This window comes from Leucoraja erinacea, chromosome 21 (genome assembly GCF_028641065.1).
Source record: "Leucoraja erinacea ecotype New England chromosome 21, Leri_hhj_1, whole genome shotgun sequence".
Lineage (NCBI taxonomy): Eukaryota > Metazoa > Chordata > Chondrichthyes > Rajiformes > Rajidae > Leucoraja > Leucoraja erinaceus.
In genome coordinates this window covers 37,014,126-37,035,565 of record NC_073397.1, presented here as the reverse complement: position 1 = coordinate 37,035,565, position 21,440 = coordinate 37,014,126, and the positions used below count along the sequence as shown (strand labels likewise).

The 21,440-nt window shown below is 45.1% G+C and overlaps 1 protein-coding gene across 5 annotated transcripts in view; it reads left to right on the top strand.

Annotated features, from left to right (window-relative positions):
• Positions 1-21,440, top strand: part of ptprt (protein tyrosine phosphatase receptor type T) — a 540,461-nt gene that overhangs the window by 420,900 nt on the left and 98,121 nt on the right. For 2 of the 5 annotated variants that reach the window (XM_055652681.1, XM_055652683.1), the window contains 2 exons: positions 5,611-5,746; positions 12,311-12,340. In XM_055652681.1, the coding sequence (XP_055508656.1) occupies positions 5,611-5,746; positions 12,311-12,340 (166 nt within the window). Of the gene's footprint in view, positions 1-5,610; positions 5,747-12,310; positions 12,345-21,440 lie in introns of those variants that run through there. The other 3 variants (XM_055652682.1, XM_055652684.1, XM_055652685.1) reach the window with 2 other exon arrangements.

Below are 21,440 nucleotides of genomic sequence, written 5' to 3'. Positions count from 1 at the left end.
TTCCATTTGAAATTTATGATACCATCAGCTAATTTTCTACGATGATGTTGATACATTTTCACCTCTCAATATATTGAAGCAGTTATCCCAAGACTTGTCAACGATTTCAAATGTCATGACATTTTCAAAGCTCAGGCTTTTAAAAACACCGCAAATAGCTTCTTTCATTATTTAAATCTATTCTGCATAGATTACGACGCAAATCTTTGCTGGATGGATATTTGGCGAATGGGAAAGCTGATACCTTGCAAAAACGCTCATCTCTTTACTACATTGAAACGACTCTCGTTTAGTAGAGAAGATAGTTTCATTTACAATGCCTTTAACATTTGATTTTCTCCAAATGGCAAGATGAAGATTTTCTCCCGACAAAGTGTTATGGATTTTTGGACTCCCCTTGCCCCAGAAAAGCACGAACACTCACTTACTGAGGGTGTCATCAACATCTGAGAGAGAGTTTTGAACGGCAGGGGAACGAATAATGATCGGAAACGGACGAGTGAATTAGACTGAAGGCAATGACAATGTCAGCCATGGTTGTGTTGAACAGCAGAGGAAATTTGAGTCAAACGGTCTGATCAGTCTGAAGAAGGGTCTCAACCCGAAACGTCGCCTATTCCTTCTCTCCATAGATGCTGCCTCACCTGCTGAGTTCCTCCAGCATTTTTGTCCACCTTCGATTTTTCCAGCATCTGTAGTTCTTTCTTAAACACTGCTTTTATCAAATGTTCTTCCCCCTAAGTTGGATTTTTTCTCAATATTGCCCAGTGTGGAACAGGTCCTTCAGCCCACAATGTCCTTCCGTGGAACGTGATGCCAAGTTGAACTGGTCTCCTCTACCTGCATGTGAACCATATCCCTCCATTCCCTGTAAATCCACGTGCCGATCTAAAAGCCTCTTTGCCACCACTATAGTATCTGCCTCCGCCACCACTAATGGTAGCATGTTCCAGGCACCCACCACCCTCTGCAAAAAAAAACATGGCCTTTAAGCTTAAGCTCACCAAGACCCTGTACAACTGCAGTAGAACCTCCCTGCCCCTATACTCAAATCCCTTTGTTATGAATGCTAACATACCATTTGCTTTCTTCACAGCCTGCTGCACCTGCATGCCTACTTTCAATGACTGGTGTACTGTGACACCCAGGTCTCGTTGCATCCAGTCCCTTGACACCTTCATCCCCCACCAGGAAGGTCTCGAGGGCCTGCTCACCGTGTTTCTCCATTACATGATATTTATTCAGTAAAAATATTGCTTGGCAGTCTACTCAGCAGTGCTATTGACATGCTTGATGAAGACTCCATCTCCTTGCACCAGGAGACAAGATCTCCTCGATCACCTACATCTCCTGGCTCCAGCACGGAAGTTTGGATTTTCTGCGTCCAACAAACCTATTTGAAGTTCAGTCCTTGTTTTCCTGACTGATAATATATTTGCTTACAAATGTTCAACTGGATTCTCATTAACACAAAAATAATATAGTTAGAACCATTTGCATACAGATAGGCTCATCATCCGTGTGACAATGAATTAATGATATAAGCAATTGTGGATAAGTCCCAAACAAATGGAGAATTCCGCCCATATATCAAAACCTACAGGTGTTAAAATACTCTGGAAAAATAATCCGTCCTAGATTTACCGGCGAACAAAAGCAATTTTAATGTAAAAGCAATTTTGTGTAAAAGATCTAAAAACGTCTTGTGGAGCAAGTTTCCACAAAATGGTGGAGAGTATCACGGCTCCACCTTAGCCTCGTTGATGCGGGGTAATAACATCAAATCCTCAATGGGTTTGAAGGAGTTTCCTTTGGTTAAACATAGAGAAACTTAGAAAATAGGTGCAGGAGTAGGCCATTCAGCCCATCGAGCCAGCACTGCCATTCAATGGGATCATGGCTGATCATCCAAAATCAGTACCCCGTTCCTGCTTTCTCCCCATATTCCTTGATTCCATTAGCACTAAGAGCTAAATTTAACTCTCTCTTGAAAACATCCAGTGAATCGGCCTCCACTGCCTTCTGTGGCAGAGAATTCCACAGATTCACAACTCACTGGGTGAAAACGTGCTTCCTCATCTCAGTCCTAAATGGCTGACCCCTTATTTTTAAACTGTGACCCCTGGTATCAGTTTAATATCAGGAATATTTTTCCTGCATCTAGCCTGTCCAATCCTTTATGAATTGTATATGTTTCCATAAGATCCCCATTCAAACTTCTAAATTCCAGCGAATACAAGCCGAGTCGATCCAGTAATTCATCATATGACAGTCCCGCCATCCCCGGAATTAACCTTGTAAACCTACGCTGCACTCCCTCAATAGCAAGAAATGTCCTTCCTCAAACTAGGAGACCAAAACTGCACACAATACTCCAGGTGCGGTCTCACCAGGGCCCTGTACAACTGCAGCAGGACCTCCTTGTGATGTTGAGCTTGGCTCCGCATGTACATGCGTCTTCAGTGGAGCAATCTGTAGAGACATTGAATGGCAGTGCTGGCTCGAAGGGCCGAATGGCCGAATCCTGCACCCTATTGTCTATTGCCCAGAGGATGCATTAGACATGTATCAAAAACAGAGTGTTATTTGAGGAGATCTCCAAAGTGTGCCTTCCATCAGGTATTGACTATCTCCCTCTGCCTTGGCCTTCACACTCAGTAGAGTGGGTTCTTGGTTCTCCAGGCCTCTTGCTGGATCTCCATTACTTTTTGTGCCACCATCTACAAAGTCGGAAGAAGAGTCTCGTTCCCATCCATTCCCTCCGCAGATGCTGCCTGACCCATTGAGTTCACTTTGCTTTTTCACTAAACATTGATGAGAATAATGGGACATTAAACTGACCAGGTTACAGTTCTTTAACCCTTAATTGCCTGGAGTTAACATTGATGGCAAGCTCTTGTCTAATACTGTACACGGCTTCCATTTAAATGTCAGGCTCTTTCATGGCTCATGCAAAGAAAAAGCTCAGTCAGAATATCATCATTTAATTCACCCTAACCAGTGTGAAGAAGGGTCTCGACCCGAAACGCCGCCCATTCCTTCTCTCCAGAGATGCTGCCTGTCCCGCAGAGTTACTCCAGCATGTCGTGTCCACCCGTGAAGATCAATGTTCAGTTCATGCAAATATACTTCCTTTGTTGATTCATTATCAAGAGCTCCAAAAAAATGGCAAGATGAAGCAAAATGCTTTTATGGATTAGTTTTAGGATCTAGCAGCCCTGCTGCGTAGCTCTGTATATTCTCCTCAGTGCCAGTTGCAAATACAGTCCGAATTTCACATCCAAATCTCTAATATAAAGTCACACCTCTTGTGGAAATCAGAACCAAATACTTTATTACATTTATTCCTGTGTCACAATCCAACAAATCTTTTTTTATTAATATTCTAATTTCTACTTTGGAAGACATGCTATGGAGGTTTTTTTTTTTAAAGCTGATTTCAGTCATTTCCAACTAGACTTTGAATATTGAATGTGCAAAGCTAAAATGAGACGTAAAATGGACTGCCAGATATTCATCAAGAAAAGCTGGCAGCGCTGGAAGATGTCAGCAGGTCAGGCAGCATCTGTGTAGAGGGCGAAATGTGTAGGGAGGAACTGCAGACGCTGGTTTACACCGAAGAAGATAGACACAAAATGCTGGAGTAACTCAGCAGGTCAGGCAGCAGAAGGGTCTTGACCACAAACATCACCCATTCCTTCTCTCCAGAGATGCTGCCTGTCCCGCTGAGTTTCTTCAGCTTTTGTGTCTACCTTTTTATATAAATGGGGGTGTACATATAAACATAGACAGTTACATTTATTTATATTTTACAAACCAAGTGCAGACTCCCCCAGCGCACCCGTTCCCAACCCGTAGCCCCAACGGGAGCCGTGGTCCTTCAACTCAAGCCGTTCCCAGACGTAAGATTCCAGCACTTCCCTTGCCTCCCTCAGCAGTGCTCTTTAAATAAAACTCCAATTGTACTTGCCCTGAGTGTTGCAATAGCAATTCACACACCCCTGGAAGTTGAGCCATTGTGACGTCATCAGTTGAAGCTGGTTGGGTTGGAACTTAAGGTATTTTGATTTTTTTAATCAGCTATAAGTCAAGAAATAAAGCATAAAATGTTCAGTGAAAGTGATCTCTGCCGAGAGGGGAAAAATGTGAGTAAGAATATGTAAAAATCTTGTGAAAGTTGCCATTTTTAAAGCTCTAATCGCGAATAACGTGTCAAATATAGGATGAAATCTTCAGTGAAGATGATCACTGCTGGCCTAGCCATTGTGACGTCATCAGTTGAAGCTGGTGGTTTTAATCTCAAAGTCTTTTGACTTTTTTAGACTTTTAATCAGTAGTGAGTCGAGAATAAGTCGAGAAATAAAGCATAAGATGTTCAGATAAGGTGATCCCGGCCTCAAGGGGAAATATGTCAATCGGAATATGTAAAGATGTTATCGTTACCGCATAGTGTTTTTGCGAGATATATACACACACATATACACATATACACATATACACACGTACAAGATCAGATACAAGATACAAGATACAAGATAAATTTAATTGTCACGTGTGCCAGATGGCACAGTGAAATGAATTCCCATACAGCCATACAATAAAAATAAACAGGACTCAACACACTATAGAATTCAACACAAAACATCCCCACACAGCAGAACCAAAGTTTCCCACTGTGTGGGAAGGCACCAAAGACTTTTAATAAGCATATGATGGATATAAGTTTGCCTAATTATTATAAATGAGAATGGATGTATTGATTTTAAATATATATTGTATTTTATAGAATTAAGTGTGCATGTGTTATGAAGATATGTGGGGGGTGGTGGTGGTCGGGAAGAGGCAGAGACAGTAGGGTGTTTGAGAAGGGTCTCGACCTGAAACGTCACCTATTCCATCGCTCCATAGATGCTGCATCACCCGCTGAGTTGCTCCAGCATTTTTGTCTACCTTTGATTTTTCCAGTAATTGCAGTTCCTTCTTAAACATTTAGTTTGTTGGCTGGTTGGTTTAAAGCACCAGAAGGTTTCTCTGCTGTGTGCACCCAAATGTAGTAGAGGAATGTATGGGACACCTTGTCTTGCCGTTTCCTGATCACTGTTCCTCATTCTTTGGGAGCTGGATCATTCTTCCTATTCTTGCATATGGCGTGCACAGCCTACAGTTGTAGGACTTCTTATTTCATCTTATTTGAGTCCAGAACCAGGGGCCACAGTTTAAGAATAAGGGGTAAGCCATTTAGAACGAGGAAACACTTTTTCACACAGAAAGTTGTGAGCCTGGGGAATTCTCTGCCTCAGAGGGCGGTGGAGGCTGGTTCTCTGGATACTTTCAAGAGAGAGCTAGATAGGGCTCTTAAAGATAGCGGAGTCATGTGATATGGGGAGAAGGCAGGAACGGGTTACTGATTGGGGATGATCAGCCATGATCACATTGAATGGCGGTACTGGCTCGAAGGGCCGAATGGCCTACTCCTGCACCTATTGTCTATTGTGTATTGTCCACCATGTACCTGAAGGACCAGTCAGAAATATTACTCTTTGCAATGAATTTGACGGCATCAGACTCAGTTCCAAAGTCTCTTTAATTCCGTGACATTTCTCATTTCAGGTGCGTCCACGCAGAACTCCAACACAGTGGAGCCGGAAAAGCAGGTGGACAACACGGTGAAGATGGCGGGCGTCATCGCGGGCATCCTGATGTTTATTATCATCATGCTCGGCGTCACGCTGATCGTTAAAAAACGGTAGGTTGGTGAAAGCAATGTGGCAATTCAACTTATGAAACAGGACGAGAAATAGCAACGTCACTGTCATTAGTCGTGCTTAACAAATGGGAAAGCAGTTTAAACTGGGGCCTGTCAGGGACCTGTCCCACGCTCGCGATTTTATTGGTGACTTGCCGCACCCATCATAGTCGCAGCAGGTGGCCGAAAATCTTCAACATGTTGAAAATCCAGCGGCGACCAGAACAAGGTACGACTCTTTGGGCGACTACTCACGACTATACAGGCGACATGTCGACACGTGATGCCTGTATGGTCGTGAGTAGTCACCCAAAGAGTTGTACCTTTTTCTGGTCACCGCTGGATTTTCAACATGGTGAATATTTTCGGCGACCTGCCGCGACTATGACGGGTGCCGGCAAGTTGCTGAAAAAGTCGTGTGTGTGGGACAGGCCCTTCACTGTTCTATTTTTGTAGAAACAAAGAGCTGCAGATGCTGGTTTATTCCAGAGATAGCTACAAAGTGCTGGAGTAACTCAGCGGGACAGGCAACATCACTGGAGGATAAGGATTGGTGACATTCCGGATTGGGTTATGAGAAAAAATAAACTGGATAAGGTCATAAGTGATAGGAGCAGAATTAGGCCATTAGGCCCATCTAGTCTACTCCGCCATTCAATCATGGCTGATCTATCTCTCCCTCCTAACCCCATTCTCCTGCCTTCTCCCCTTAACCACTGACACCCGTACTAATCAAGGATATATTTTCATTCAAAATGAGTCTGCTTAATATAATAACTTTGATGATAGTATTGGAAAGATATGTGAGTGAATCGGCAAAGGGATATGAGAGTGCAGGATTTCATATCTGACTGAGCTGAAAATAACATTTTTAATCTGAAGGTTCATTGAATTGAATTGAATTGCAGTATACGGCATGTAAACTGGCCCTTCGGCCCACCGAGTCCACACTGTCCATCGATCACCCGTTCACACTAGTTCCATGTTATCCCACTTTCTCATCCACACTAGGGGCAATTATACAGAGGGCCAATTAACCTACAAAAGGCGCACACACGCACGCACGTCATTGGGATGTGGGAGGAAACTGGAGCACCTGGAATAAACTCCACAAAGACAGGACCCGAGGTCAGGATCGAACCTGGTTCTCTGCCACTGTGAGGCAGCGGATATACCCGCTGCACCACCATGCCGCCCCTAATCATACAGTAGTTGTACAAATCTCTGGATTGAATGAATTTTTGGCACCCCTTCTTCCTTACAGTATTATGTAGACAAGTATAGAAGGTGCACAACAAGACTGAAACTGATCCAAATGTGCAGTTTAATATTTAGATTGCCAAAATCAGATTGTGAATCTAAACTGAGCAATTCGTTGTACCCTACCACATATATTGAAGCCTGTTTAACATGACAGATAAATAGTTGTGCGTGAAGCAGCTGGCTGTGTATTAAGCAGCTGCTTTACTCTCTGGGCTGTCATGCTTTGCTGGATGTTCAATCATTGATCCAGTCTGCTGCCAGTTTTATTAATGACCATTTAACATTTGCCCTGTCCCTGATGGAGATGTCATTTGGAGACTGCTTGCTATTCAATTGCACTTCCTAAGTACTTAGCTGAAGGCCTCTTTGGGATATTAATGGCCCCTAAGCAAAATAAATAGACTGTGGCGGTGGAGGGACTCTCTGGCAACTGGGTTAAATCTCAGTAGCGATGCTGGCTTCTGAGTTCTTCGATATTCTGGGATATGGGACAGAACAGGGACACCGACAGCATTGTTCAGGGTTTTGGTGCACGCCTATTTTGACAACGCTTTGCCAGCTGCCCCGTTCAACTTGTTTTTACGCCACCCGCTCGAAAAATAAGCAGAACATATTGTTCATAAGGTCTTAAGGAATAGGAGTAGAATTAGGCCATTCGGCCCATCAAGTCTACTCCACCATTCAATCTTGGCTGATCTATCTCTCCCTCCGAACCCCATTCTCCTGTCGTCTCGGTGGCGCAACGGTAGAGTTGCTGCCTTACAGCGAATGCAGCGCCGGAGACCCGGGTTCGATCCTTACTGCGGGTGCTGTCTGTACGGAGTTTGTATGTTCTCCCCGTGACCTGCATGGATTTTGTCCGAGATCTTCGGTTTCCTCCCACACTCCAAAGACGTGCGGGTTTGTAGGTTAATTGGCTTGGGAAATGTAAAAATTGTCCCTAGTGGGTGTAGGATAGTGTTAATGTGCGGGGATCGCTGGTCGGCGCGGACCCGGTGGGCAGAAGGGCCTGTTTCCGCGCTGTGCCTCTAAACTAAACTAAAGTAAACCGCTGATACCCGTACTAGTCAAGATTGCTAATGTTCTGTATGTTGTGAGCAAGTCCAGTGTAAGATCTGAAAAGAACCTCTATTCTATAACATAAGTGAGCAAAGGTTTGTTTTAGTACCTCGGTGATGCCAATCACCACCCCCCCCCGGACACTTATTATTATTTATTCAAATCGTCTGCTATGTCGCTCTTCAAGGGAGATGCTAAATGCATTTCGTTGTCTCTGTACTGTACACTGACAATGACAATTAAAATTGAATCTGAATCTGAATCTGAATTAGGTTAATTCAGGAATTGAATGCATTCTTAATGCAATAAACTTGTGTTGGGGACTGAGATTTTAGAGTGATATTTATCTTTTGTGAAACAATCAGTTAACATTTTTAAAAGATAATTGTAATGTGCGCAGTATTATTTTGATCAATTGATTGAAGGATACAGTATGGAAACAGGCCCTTCAGCCCACGGAGTCCATGCTGACCATCGATCACCCCGCACACCAACACTATCCTACACACACTGGGGACAATTGACAATTTTTCCCCGAAGCCAATTAACCTACAAACCCGCACGTCTTTGGAGTGTGGGAGGAAACCGGAGCACCCGGAGAAAACCCACGCAGGTCACAGGGAGAACGTGCAAACTCCGTACAAACAGCACCCGTAGTCAGGATGGAACTCTGGCGTCCGGCGCTGTGAGGCAGCAACTCTACCGCTGCGAGATTCTATGATTTTACCAGATAGGAAGATGTATTTTGGGAGGTTCAACAGTGTGGTACAAAACATTGTAGATCTAAACGGCAAGATGCCAAGATACAGCTTCACAGAAATGTACCGCATGGAGACAGGCCACGCCACTAACCTCCTGCATGCCTGACGTTAACGATCGGTTTAGCCCAGCTGTGAGAGGAGAGGGGGAAAGTTTAATGGTTTTTACGGAGAGAGCAGTGGTGGATTGGAGGCAGATATGATAGTGGCGTTTCAGGGGCTTTTGGACAGGTACGTGGGTGTGCAGGGAATGGAGGGGTATAGATCACATGCAGGCAGAGGAGATCAGTTTAATTTGGCATCATGGTCGACATTGTGAGCCGAAGGGCCTGTTCCTGTACTGACCTGTTCCGTGTTGTATGTTCTATTTGAGCATAGTCTTGCCCTTCCTTTCTTCATCCTTGCTTTGTCATTTGAGGGAGTGCAGCGTAGGTTTACAAGGTTAATTCACGGGATGGCAGGACTGTCATATGCTGAGAGAATGGAGCTACTGGGCTTGTATACTCCGGAGTTTACTCCGGAGTGAAGGATGAGAGGGGATCTTATTGAAACATATAAGATTATTAAGGGTTTGGTCATGCTAGAGGCAGGAAACATGTTCCCGATGTTGGGGGAGTCCAAAACCAGGGGCCACAGTTTAAGAATAAGGGGTAAGTAATTTAGAACAGAGATGAGGAAACACTTTTTCTCACAGAGAGTTGTGAGTCTGTGGAATTCTCTGCCTCAGAGGGCGGTGGAGGCCGGTTCTCTGGATACTTTCAAGAGAGTGCTAGATAGGGCTCTTAAAGATAGCGGAGTCAGGGGATATGGGGAGAAGGCAGGAACGGGGTACTGATTGGGGATGATCAGCCATGATCACAGTGAATGGCGGTGCTGGCTTGAAGAGCCGAATACCGTACTCCTGCACCTATTGTCTATTTGCTTATGTAACATCCATCTGTACAGGGGATCTCAACTCTAGCTGCTGAAGCAAGGTCCACATTCGCTCCACTCCATGACAAGAAAATAATTTCTCTCCGATTCCTCGCTTATTCCTTTGGCTCATTCATTATATCAATGGCCTTCTCATTTTTGTCCGTTCCCCACAAGTATCGATTCTCCCGTTCATTCTGCTCTATTAAATCATTCAACCATTGGAAAGACCTGCAGCCACCTGCAGTCCAGTATTCATCATTAAATACACCATCCTTGTGAATCAAGTTGTCCACTTTCCATGGCCTTCCATACCCTTTGTAAGGTGACCTGATCTATATAGACACAAAGTGCTGGAGTAACTCAACGGGACAGACAGCATCTCTGGAGAGAAGGAATGGGTGATGTTTCGGGTCGAGACCCGTCTTCAGTCCTCTGTGCATGATCTCACCATTTTTGTTCTACTTGTCCTCCTTGCCAGAATGTTTGGGGATTGGGCACTCCTTGCTTGCACTGGGCATTGTCCAGGTTCAGCTGAATCCAAGATATTATCCTGGAGCTGTGGTGGCCCTGGTTCCTGTCCCCTGTCTCAGGGGCATTTGCTCCTCTATTTAGTGGCCACACAATGGCCTAAAGAGGACAACATGATCCATAAGGCAAAGATAGGCACAAAATGCCGGAGTCAATCAGTGGGACAGGCAGCATCTCTGAAGAGAAGGAGTGGATGACATTTCAGGTCGAGACCCTTCTTCAGACTGAACCCAAAATCAGTCTCACCCGAAACGTCACCCATTCCTTCTCTCCAGAGATGCTGCCTGTCCCGCTGAGTTACTCCAGCATTTTGTGTCTAACTTTGGTTTAAACCAGCATCTGCAGTTCCTTCCCACACATGATCCATAAGGCTTTCCGCACCAGCGTATACAATTGACCTTTCAAAAAAATCAGCAATGTTTTTTTTGATTTATTGTATTTTAATTTAGAGAAACAGCATGGAAACAGGCCCTTTGGCCCATCCTGTCCACACTGACCAGCAGTTCTATGTTATCCCACTTTCTCATCCACTCCCTACACACTAGGGGACAATTTACAGAGGGACAATTAACCTACAAACCAGCACGTCTTTGGGATGTGGGAGGAAACCCACACGGTCACAGGGGCAACGTGCAAACTCCACACAGACAGCACCTGAGGTCAGGATGGAACCTGGGTCTCTGGCGCTGTGAGGAAGCAGCTCTACCCGCTGCGCCACCATGGTATTTTCTCCTGGATGAGAAGAGAGTAATGTACACAAGAATCAGCCCACACTGGACAGTATCTTGCCTTGCAGTTCAATACGGATTATGATGTTCCCATTATATAAAGAAAATACAATAGCAAGTTTGACAGAATTAAGGACTCTCAGGATTGGTACTGTGGCTTTGCAGAGTACTGCTAAATTGAATTTGCATTTCATTTAGTCAGCTTTATCTTTATAAACTGAGCAGGAAAATTCTATCACAAATGATGTAGCTCATGAAAGATCTATTGACTGCGCTAGTCATTGTGCAGAGGGAGAATTGATTTAATCAGTTTTTTTTCCTGTCAGCCTCTGGACTTTGAATTTATGCAGAGTGCAGACCTGTGTCGGTGGGAATGTTTCAAAGGCGTTTCAGCATCGCGCAGGAAATAAAATCAACTGGACTGGGGCTTTAAATCTAATCTCCCCGAGTAGCTACCTGGCTTTGCAGAGCATCTTATGTTTCCACGGGTTCCCTTCCCCCAGCCCAGCTTGGTTACAAGCCATCATTCACTCGTCAGCTCGTCGACGAGCTGATCATTGCCATCTCTCTGGTCATAAAGAGTAGCAGAATATCAATGAGACCATGCATCTTATTCCCTGTGATGGACATGCTCTCGTTTAGAATCATTGAGTTATATCATACATATTAAACAAGTTAATGCACAGTATTGACCTTTCAGGCATGTTAGTACATCAGCCTTTGCTAAGTAGAGCTTTGCTATCATTAATGGCCTATTATTTAATAGTTATTTTAACATTAAGTCTCAACGATGAATTTCTTATTTGACTGCAGGCGGGAAGTCTCCATTTGGGCGTTCGCTTGACAGCCGTTAAAATGAGCAGCCATTCATTTTTATTTTGCCGAGGAGGTCTGGCATCGGTGGATTTGCCAACGGTCGGCTTGCCGCGGTCTATTACACTTGTCGTGCGGCCCCTTTGTGGCCAGGAGCCTGACAGGTTTTTAAACAATCTTTATGGCTGACACAGGCGGCAAGACATAAAGCTGCCGGGAAGGCTCTAAGACGAGGGAGATTACAACCCCTTTCAAAACAAAATATATAAACTATGGCTTCATCCGACAGATAAACGAGCACAATTTTATGATTTCAGTATTTGACATGTTATTTACACGTTTGTGGCAGGGAGTGAGCGTCAAGGTGACTTTGACATTATCTGTATGATCCTAATCCCCTGAACTTTTACTGTGCAAATTCATTAACAACTTATCTTCTTATTTTTTCCCTTTCACTGCTTTCCCATCCATTTATCCCTTCAACTGTTCTCGTTTTCCAGGAGGAGTGCTTATTCCTACTCATATTACCTGTAAGTATTAGCTCAAGTAGACTTCTCCCTCTGTTAAACGCAAACATCACTTGCTCAAAGGAGATAGACCATCGGCTGCCATTTCTTTAAAGGCTGCATGTCCAGTTAAAACATATTAAAGGCGTATTTTTAATCTGTTATTCTGTTTGAACTGAAGACCTTTATAATTGTGAAATGTTTAATAATTAACGGACTTAAAAGGGCAAGACCCTTAACAGCATTGATGTGCCGAGTGATCTTGGAGTCCAAGTTCCTGGCTGACTGAAGGTGGCAGCACAAGTGTTAAAGGAGGCTTATGGTACACTTGCCCACATTGCTGGAGGCATTGAGTGTCAGAGTCTGGAAGTTACGATGCAGCTTTATAGGACTTTGGTCAGGCCACATTTAGACAATAGACAATAGACAATAGGTGCAGGAGTAGGCCATTCGGCCCTTCGAGGCAGCACCGCCATTCAATGTGATCATGGCTGATCATCCACAATCAGTACCCCGTTCCTGCCTTCTCCCCATATCCCCTGACTCCGCTTTCTTCAAGAGCCCTATCTAGCTCTCTCTTGAAAGTATCCAGAAAACCGACCTCCACCGCCCTCTGAGGCAGAGAATTTCACAGACTCACAACTCTCTGTGAGAAAAAGTGTTTCCTCGTCTCCGTTCTAAATGGTTTACCCCTTATTCTTAAACTTTGGCCCCTGGTTCTGGACTCCCCCAACATCGGTTTAATGGGGATGTGCGGGGCAGATTTTTTACCAGTTGGTGGTGGGTGCCTGGAACGTGTTGCAGGGGGTGGGAGTGGAGGCAAATACAACATCAGGTAGACACAAAATGCTGGAGTAACTCAGCGGGTGAGGCAGCATCTCAGAAGAGATTGGGGTCTCGACCCAAAACGTCGCCCATTCCTTCTCTCCTGAGATGCAGCCTCAGTAACGCTGAGTTACTTCACCATTTTCTGTCTACCTTCGAGTTTAACCAGCATCTGCAGTTCTTTCTTACACACTTTTAGTTCGGCACATAGATATGCAGGGAATAGAGGGATATGGATGATACACAAGCTGATGAGATCACTTGCCATCACTGCCGGCCCCAACATCCTTTGCTGTACTCTTCTGCGTTCCATGTTACATAGTTCCTATTATTGTGATTTTCCACAAGGTTTTGCAATATTATTGCACGGTGCTTGAAAGGTGACGAGCGGGAATACTTTCTGATCTTGCTCCCTTTGAAATAACATCAACAGCAGGCAGCTCTGAGCCGTGCCCTTAAACAAGCCTTGCCTGAATCAGGATTCACTCCGGACTGCACCACAATCTCTTCACTGTGACTTGATGTGCAATCAAATATGTAGCAGCAAATATTGACATTTCAAAGCAAACTCTGTGACTTGTCTGAGTGAGATGGACCTGATAGTGGAATACCATGTTGCACATTATTGTCACAAATCACGTCTTCTCTCCCAGGGCCAGTTTAATTCCGCTGCAGTGGGTCTGATCCTGTATCTCAGGACATTACTGCTTAAACACACCATTAGTAGAAAGCTTGTGTACCTTGTCTCCAATCTCAACTAAAGAGATCGTCCACATAGTTGTCACGGTCTTTCTTCGTAAGAAGCAAGAAATGAATAGGGAAATGTGGACCATAGGACATTGTGGATGATCAGCCATGATCACATTGAATGGCGGTGCTGGCTCGAAGGGCCGAATGGCCTACTCCTGCACCTGTTACCTATCGTCTATAGGAGCAGAATTTGAGTTACAGGGCCAGAGGTTGTTGCTGAGTCTGGTGGAAGGTGGTTTTGTATTGTTTGCCCGATGGGAGAAGAGAGAAGATGGCCTGACCAGGGTGAAAATGGTCCTTCATTATGTTGAGGACACAGAGTGCTGGAGTAACTCAGCGGGTCAGGCAGCATCTGTGGAGAACATGGATAGGTGACCTTTTGGGTCTCATAAGGTATTAAGTGATAGGAGTACAATTGGGCCATTCGGCCCATCAAGTCTACACCATTCGATCATGGTCGATCTATCTCTCCCTGACAACCCCATTCTCCTGCCTTCTCCCCGTGACCCCCGACACAGGCTTTCTTTGTGCCAATCCTGTGCCAGTAAGGTTCAGGTCTATTACTGTCACGTGTACCGAGGTACAGTGAAACACTTTCTTTTGCACGCTTTCAAATCCATGCAGATCAGATATACCGCGCATAGATACACTCAGTTCAAACTCAAGTACAATAGGTAGAGCAAATGGGAAGATGCAGAGTGCGGAGAGTCATTCTCAGCATTGTAGTGCACTAGTTCCAGAGACTAGTATGAGGGCAACTTATTTCCATTGGTATTTAAATGTAAAGTCATGTTGTGTTGGCATGGTCGAAGCCACTTTGACATTATAGTTCTCATCCATCATGATTAACAGACACATTTACAGACCCGTTATGCATTGTAAACAGATGGTGAAGGGCATCCAACTAACATCGGTATTTACAATTATAACCAACCGACTTTCTCTTCAGGAAAAATTACATTTATTTTTCATTTTACATCAAGTTAATCCCAACCCTTCAATTTGTGTAATTTAAAATCTGATTAAAAACACACACACAATTGCTTGGCATCTCAACACGTAAACAAACACAATGTTTTCTCCTTTTGCGTAATTAGAAACTGCACCCTTGTTTCCAAAAATTAACAGCACTCTGTCCCGTGGATATAAGTATTAGTCTTGTGCTCCTCGTTATTACTCCTGTAAATCAATGCAGTCTGCTTCTTGATGGACTGATCAATGATTTATTGGCCTGTCCCACTGAGGCGACTCTTTAGGCGACTGCCAGGGACTAGTTTTAAGTGAATTCACCTACGACACCTGGCGACAATCTACGACAAAAATTGTCGCCACTGTCGCCGAAACATTTTCACACAGGTTGAAAAGTTTGCGGCAGTTGCCTGTAGTCACTCAAGAAATCGCCCAAGTGGGACTGGCCCATAACCCTTCTGTTCAGGAAGATTTAATGGAGTTTCGTGCTCATTGAAATATAAGTTCTAAAAACTCCTTGCTATTGTACGCTAGCCAAACGCACGCCTTATGTACAACATTTTGCCCTAAAATTCAACACTGTTGCATTCCAAACCCTGACCTGATTTTGGGAACAGCTCCATCCAAGACCGCTAGAAATAACGCAGAGAATTGTGGACGCAGCCCAGACCATCTCACAAACCAACCTCCCTTCATCTACACCTCACGCTGCCTCGGCAAGGCCAGCAGCATCATCAAGGACCAGTCTCACCCTGGCCACTCCCTCTTCTCCCCTCTCCCATCAGGCAAGAGTTACAAAAGTGTGAAAACGCACACCTCCAGATTCATGGGCAGTTTCTTCCCAGCTGTTATCAGGCAACTGAACCATCCCACCACAACCAGAGTGCAGTGCTGAACTACTATCTACTCATTGAATTCTTGAACAGGTACATGGATAGGAAAGGTTTACAGAAACATGGGCCAAACGAAGGCAGGTGGGACTAGTGTTGATGGGGGACGCTGGTTAGCATGGACAAGCTGAGCCGAAGGGCCTGTTTCCTTGCTGGATGATTCTAATTGGAGTCAGTCAGGGCAAGGATAGAGAGGGGGGAGTTTAGTTTCCTTTGTATTTTGCGAGGGGCCACCGAGAACAAAGAGGGAGTGGGGGGGGATTGGGGAGAGAAGGAAGAGGGACTATATTGTCGGCGCATACTTGTACTGTAAGTAAACTCGCTGTACCAAGTACACGTGTCAATAAAGTATCAATCAATCATTTATACCAAGTAGATGACTGAGCGGACCAACACAGTCAATGTGTAGGAAGGAACTGCAGGTGCTGGTTTACACCGAAGATAGACACAAAATGCTGGAGTAACTCAGCGGGACAGGCAGCATCTCTGAATAGACAATAGACTATAGACAATACGTGCACGAGTAGGCTATTCGGCCCTTCGAGCCAGCACCGCCATTCAATGCGATCATGGCTGATCATCCCCAATCAGTATTCCGTTCCTGCCTTCTCCCCATGCCCGAAACGTTGTCTATTTCCTTTGTTCCATAGATGCTGCCGCACCCGCTGAGTTTCTCCAGCAATTTTGTCTACCTTCTCCCCATATCCCCAGACTCTGCTATGAAGAGAAGGAATTGGTGATGTTATGGATGGAGACCCTTCTTCAGACACTGAACGTCACCCATTCCTTCTCTCCAGTGGAGCTGCCTGCCCCGCTGAGTTCATCCAGCATTTTGTGCCTATCTTCAGTGTAAAGCAGCATCTGCAGTTGCTTCCTACAAATTCCAACCTAGAGGCGTGAAGATGGCCACAGGTCACGATGAACCCACTGAGATGTGAACAGACTGACGGAAGATTCCCCAGTGTGTGGCGTGGGGTCGGCTACAACCATCAACTCTCGTTCCTTGAACACGTATTTAGTTTGTGGCTCCGTGAACTCTGGGAAACGCTGCAGCAGGTGATGTGATTAATTCTGGCAACACACAGCTGGGTGATGATTGATTGATTGATCAGTTAGTTGGCCATGCTGTCAATGCAAATGCCCATGTAGATCCATCGCACTGATCGGTGGTTGATAACTGGATTGTCAGTGGCAGCTCCCAGCCAGGTGTTTGTGTACAGGACTGCAGGTGAGAAACAATCATTAATTACTGTATTAGAGTCACAGAGTGATACAGTGTGGAAACAGGGCCTTCGGCCCAACTTGCCCATACCAGCCAACAATAGACAATAGGTGCAGGAGTAGGCCATTTGGCCCTTCGAGCCAGCACCGCCATTCAATGTGATCATGGCTGATCATCCCCAATCAGTACCCTGTTCCTGCCTTCTCCCCATACCCCCTGACTCCGCTATTTTTAAGAGCCCTATCTAACTCTCTCTTGAAAGCATCCAGAGAACCGGCCTCCACCACCCTCTGAGGCAGAGAATTCCACAGACTCACCATTCTCTGTGAGAAAAAGTGTTTCCTCGTCTCCGTTCTAAATGGCTTACCCCTTATTCTGAAACTGTGGCCCCTGGTTCTGGAACAATGTCCCTACTACACTAGTATTAAACAGACACTGTATGGGGAACTCTCTGGGCCTCCTCCGTGACCAGAATGAGTCCCACCACAAATTGGAGGAGCAGCACCTCATATTTCGCTTGTGCAGTTTACACCCCAGCGGTATCAACATTGACCTCCAGTTTCAGGTAGTCCTTGCTTTCTCCCTCCTTCCCAGCTCTCCCACATCCCACTTTCTCCGCCTCTTCCTTTCATCTTCCCGCCCCCCACCCCCCCCACATCAGTCTGAAGAAGGGTCTTGACCCGAAACGTCACCTGTTCCTTCGCTCCATAGATGCTGCCTCAGCCGCTGAGTTTCTCCAGCATTTTTTCCTCCCTTTGATTTTGCCCGCATCTGCAGTTCCTTCTTAAACAACTGTATGGGGAACTGTCTCTAGATTTGGTGACAGAGGTTTGGTTTGTCACATTTCAACGACTCCTCAGTTTTGGATTGACTACAGATTATGGATAGTCATAAAAAAGCTGGAGTAACTCAGCGGGCCAGGCAGCATCTCTGGAGAGAAGGAATGGGCGACGTTTCAGGTCGAGACCCTTCTTCAGACCCGAAACATCACCCATTCCTTCTCTCCAGCTGTCCCGCAGATGAGTTACTCCAACCTTTTGTGTCTATTTTTGATTTAAACCAGAATCTGCAGTCAGAATCTTCCTGCACAGATTGTGGATAGCCCCACACATCCATGGATGAACAAAGGGGGAGGACTGACTGAACTTTGATGCCTTCCACCACAATGAAGAATGTTGATTCCACTGTGGTGGATGTCCATGTTTTATTCTGTGGTGTATTGTGCTCTATTTGATTGTGTGGCTGCATGGTCAATCAAATTCCACTGCACCTTAACTGGTGCATGTGGCAATAAATGTGGACTTCAACTTGATATATTGTTAAAGCAGTCATATTTTTGCAATTTCAATTTTTTTTAATTAATGATTCCCCAGTTTGATTATTTTTTTGTTTTTCGAGATGGAGCCAAAGAACAGGCCCTTCGGCCCACATTGTCAGTGCCAGACAGAATCCAAGGCTACTTCTTATCTGTCTGCACATAATCCATATCCCTCCATTCCCTGCGCATCCATCTGATATATTATACATAAGATAATATTAATACAAAATGCTGGAGAAACTCAGCGTGTGAGGCAGCATCTATGTTTAACTTGGGTCGAGACCCTTCTTCAGACGAATGTGGGGGTGAGGGGGGGGGCGGGAAGAAGAAAGGAAGAGGCAGAGACAGTGGGCTGTGGGGGAGCTGGGAAGGGGAGGGGAAAGAAGGTGAAAGCAGGAACTGCCTGAAATTGGAGAAGTCAATGTTCATACCGCTGGGGTATAATCCTAGGTTTAATCTCTTATATACTGTAGTACTGGCATGTCTGATACAAGCTGTTTGTATGGATTTCATAAACGCAAATCACAGGAAGTGTGGAGAAGGGAACTGCAGATGCCGGTTTATACCGAAGGTAGATGCAAAGTGCTGTGGTAACTCAGAGGGTCAGGCAGCATCTCTGGAGAGAAGGAATGGGTGACGTTTTGGGTCTTCAGAGCCTTCCTCTTCAAATTGCTGCAACTTTAGTGTGCCGCTGTGCGCCATGAGTTTGCATTAAGATGGAGAGAGTGCAGAGAAGATGTCAGAGCAATGTTGCCAGCACTAGAGACGTTGATCTACAGGGAGACGTGAAGTAGGCTCAGATGTTATTCCTGCGAGTGCAGGAGGATGAACAGTAATCTTATAGAGCTGTATCAGATCATGAGGGGAAAAGACAGGGTGAATCCCAGAGTCTATATCCCAGGGATGGCGAATCAAGAGTTCAGTTGAGTTTATTGTCACGGGCTAACCAGTCAGTGGAAAGACAACACATGATTACAATCGAGCTGTTGAACCAGTGGGCATAGGTTTAAGGGGGGGGGGGGGGGGGGGGGGGGGGGGAGTTAATAGGAAGCATGGGGACACGTTTTTCACTCAGAAAGTGGTGGGTGTCTGGAACGAGCTGCCAACAGACATGGTTGAGATAGGTACAATACCAACATTTTAAAGACTTTTGGACAGGTAAGGCAACAGGAAAGTTGTCAGTCTGAACAAAGATCTTGACCTGAAACGTCACCCATCCCTTCTCTCCAGAGACACTGCCTGCCCCTCTGAGTAGCTCCAGCTTTTTGTGTCTATTATGGATAGGAACGTTTTATGGACCAAACACAGGCTGATGGGATGAGCATAGCTGGGCATCCATGACCCGGCTTCCATCTTGACCTCGGTTGTGTCTGTGTGGAGTTTGCACGTTCTCCCTGTGACTGCAGGTGCTCCGGTAGTTCCCTCCCGTGTCACCAAGACGTGCGGGTTTGTAGGTTAATCGGCCCCTCTGTAAATTGTAGGGAGTGGATGAGAAAGTGGGATAGCAGAGAACTAGTGTGAACGGGCCATCGATGGTCGGCATGGAATCGATGGGCCGAAGGGCTCGTTTTCACACCGTGTTGCTAAACTAAATGAAAAAAAATGTCAGCTGTTGCCCTCGACTAAAGTTTCAGCAAAGATAAAATCCAGCTAAATGTTTCCCTTCTTTTTCACACAATCTAACATTGTCAGTTACGTTATTAGATTTGACAACCTGTGCACCTTTACATCCAATGGGATTGGAAAAATATAATTTAGTATGAGTTTCAGGTTTGCCTCTCTCTCTCTTGTCAAGTTGTGGCCACACTCACCAGTTGAATATTTCACATCTGCCCTTCCTCACAACCCCATGTCTTTCAACTTTCAATCATTTTCCTTCATTAAAATCAGTTCAGCTCTCTATCTTCTCCTCCTTTTAGATTACTCCGTGTAGATATGTCTTTCAAAGGAATTTTTCTTCCTCAACAATATCTGATAGAGAAGGTGTTTTGTTTTGGAAAAGATAATTTATGCATTCCTACAGTTTTTGATTCGACCATCTTCCCTTTAGCCTTAGCTCAGTTCCCAATAACCGACATGATCTCCCGGTGGCTCAGCACTTCAACTCCCCCTCCCATTCCGAATCCGACTTTTCAGTCCTGGGCCTCCTCCATGGCCAGAGTGAGTCCCACCGCAAATTGGAGGTGCAGCACCTCATATTTTGCTTGAGCAGTTTACACCCCAGCGGTGTGAACATTGACTTCCCCAATTTCAGGTAGTCCCTGCTTTCTCCCTCCTTCCACTCCCCTTCCCAGCTCTCCCACAGCCCACTGTCTCCACCGCTTCCTTTCTTCTTCCCGCCCCCACCCCCACCCCCACATCAGTCTGAAGAAGTGTCTCGACCCGAAATGTCACCTATTCCTTGGCTCCATAGATGCAGCCTCACCCGCTGAGTTTCTCCAGCATTTTTGTCTACCTTCCCTTAATGATATGTACCTGACACGGTGTGTGCCCTGACAGTGTCTGATAGAGTGGGACATGATCATTTACACATTGCCATTGCCTTTCATCGACTATCTTCCCTCTACAATGAGCCTGTGCCAGTGGTTACATGTGGTAGATGTAAGTTTTCAGTTTAGTTTATTGTCACATGTACCGAGGTACAGTGAAAAGCTTTTTGTTGCATTCTAACCAGTCAGCAGCGAGACAACAAATGATTACAATCGAGCTGTCCACAGTGTACAGATACAGGATAATGGGTAAATAATGTTTACTAAATAAGTAAGTAAGTAAGTTTATTGGCCAATTATTCACATACAAGGAATTTGCCTTGGTGCTCCGCCCACAAGTAACAACATGACAGTTACGAATTACTCAGAAAACACTAAACATTAATAATAATAAAACATTAATGATAAAAAACACCATTGATCAAGCATGTGAACCAACAAAATACCAGTTCAAAGTACAAGATAAAGTCCAGTAAAGTCCGATCAAAGATCAGCCTTCCTGAGAGTGAATCCACAGCAAGCAACTGGCCCTGATGTAGTCCCTGATGTACACTCCTCCCCCTTCTGTCGTGGGGTAGACTGACTCACCTTCCCACTCCCCCACCCCCAATCTTTGCACATCTCCAATCCTTTCCACTCCTCACTTTAATTTCATGTTTCA